Source organism: Microtus ochrogaster, unplaced genomic scaffold (genome assembly GCF_000317375.1).
Source record: "Microtus ochrogaster isolate Prairie Vole_2 unplaced genomic scaffold, MicOch1.0 UNK81, whole genome shotgun sequence".
Taxonomy (NCBI): Eukaryota; Metazoa; Chordata; class Mammalia; order Rodentia; family Cricetidae; genus Microtus; species Microtus ochrogaster.
In genome coordinates, this window is record NW_004949179.1 from 107,737 (window position 1) to 109,410 (window position 1,674).

At 41.9% G+C, this 1,674-nt stretch overlaps 1 protein-coding gene across 1 annotated transcript in view; it reads right to left on the reverse strand.

Annotated features, from left to right (window-relative positions):
• The window catches only part of LOC101999684 (zinc finger protein 709-like), a 55,394-nt gene that overhangs the window by 24,717 nt on the left and 29,003 nt on the right, over positions 1–1,674 (reverse strand). The window contains exons 2-4 of the mRNA XM_026777739.1: positions 1,384–1,510; positions 1,121–1,181; positions 11–736 (exon numbers count right to left, since the gene is read on the reverse strand). Coding sequence (XP_026633540.1) covers positions 11–736; positions 1,121–1,181; positions 1,384–1,510 — 914 coding nt within the window. The remainder of the gene's footprint in view (positions 1–10; positions 737–1,120; positions 1,182–1,383; positions 1,511–1,674) is intronic.

Below are 1,674 nucleotides of genomic sequence, written 5' to 3' on the forward strand. Positions count from 1 at the left end.
ACCAGGAAATCTAAAGGCTTTACCACATTGTTTACACTCATAGGGTTTCTCTCCAGTATGAATTTTTTCATGTAGAGGCAAGGCACCAGGAAATCTAAAGGCTTTACCACATTGTTTACACTCATAAGGTTTCTCTCCAGTATGAATTCTTTCATGTAATCGAAGATATTTGGGATATCTAAAGGCTTTACCACAATATGTGCATTCATAGAGCCTTTCAGTGTGAATTATTTCATGTCTTTGAAGGGAAGTAGAAGAACTAAAGGCTTTACCACATATGTTACATTCATAAAGCTTGGCCAAAGTGTGCGTTCTTCTGTGTGTGTAAACAGAGGCCTTTCCACATTCCTTGTATTGATAGGGTGTTTTTCCAGTGTAAGCCTCTGGATGTGTTCCTAATGAATTTGGAAAACAAAAAGCGTTTAAACATGTCTCACATTCACACGGCCCGTTCCCAGTGTGAGCTCCTGCACACCTTTGAGAGCTGCTGAGAGAGGTCAAGCTATATTGCTTGGCTCCACATTCCTCGTGATCACGTGGCTTATAATGAGGGGGAGATATGGCATGCCTACTAGAGGGTGAAGGACACATGGAAACCTTTCCACTGACACCAGATTCACATAGTGTTAGTCCAAGACGAACTGCCATGTTTGCATGAAGATTTGCTATCCACATCACGGTTTCTTCATTCTGACCATTTTCTGTTTTCTCATGGAAGATCTCTAACACAGAACTTCTGAAAAAGAACAAGTATGTTAGCGAGAGACTCCATGTTAGGTTTATGTCATATACTGCTCCCAAAATCAGGTAAAATGTGTGCTTTCTGACACATCTGAATCATGTGAAACTAAATGAATTGCTGGTTCTATACTGTGGCTCCCACAGAGCTGTAACTAGAACAGTGGTATTCACTGATGCACGTTCCTATGAGTGTTTCCAATAGAAAACCCTCTAGAAACACTGGGCAGTGCTCTAACACCCAGCACACATCTAGGTGCCATAATATGGACATAATTTTCCTAACAACGACACAACTCAAAGCTGTTTTTGTTTTCTTAAATTTTTGTGGAATGCTGAAACTTCTTCAAGTACCTTTGTTTCAACTTTTCATTCAAATTACCTTAGATTTCTTCCAGGAATTTTATAAGAGTCTTCAACATTTTCTTCTTCCCATCTGTTTCCTAAAAGGAAATCCCAGAAAATTGAGGATAAATTATTAGAAATCACTGAAAAAATTAGTTTTTGACTTCAGTGTCCATAGTAACAATGCCTGATTTATTCACCACATTCTTCCCTTTCAATAGTCCAAATCCCAGAAGAGCATCGACACCAATAGACACTTGCTCCCTAGTTTACAGAGTGAAGGTAAGATGTTATCCTCACCTACAGCAGCGAGGTTCCTGCAGGTCTCCAGCATCACATCTCTGTACAGACTCTTCTGGGAAGGATCCAGCAAAGCCCACTCTTCCTGGGTGAAGTGCACAGCCACGTCCTCAACACTTACTGAGGCCTAAACATTGCACACACTTGATTGACAAAAGGTTCACTCGACACTGTGGGATCCACACTCTTCCATGAGATGGAAGTTGTAATGCAAGCAGTGAGGGATGAGGAAGGAGCAGCCCTGGACTCCTCCCAGTGGGCCAGGGCCCAGGATGAGCTGCAGCTCTGCCC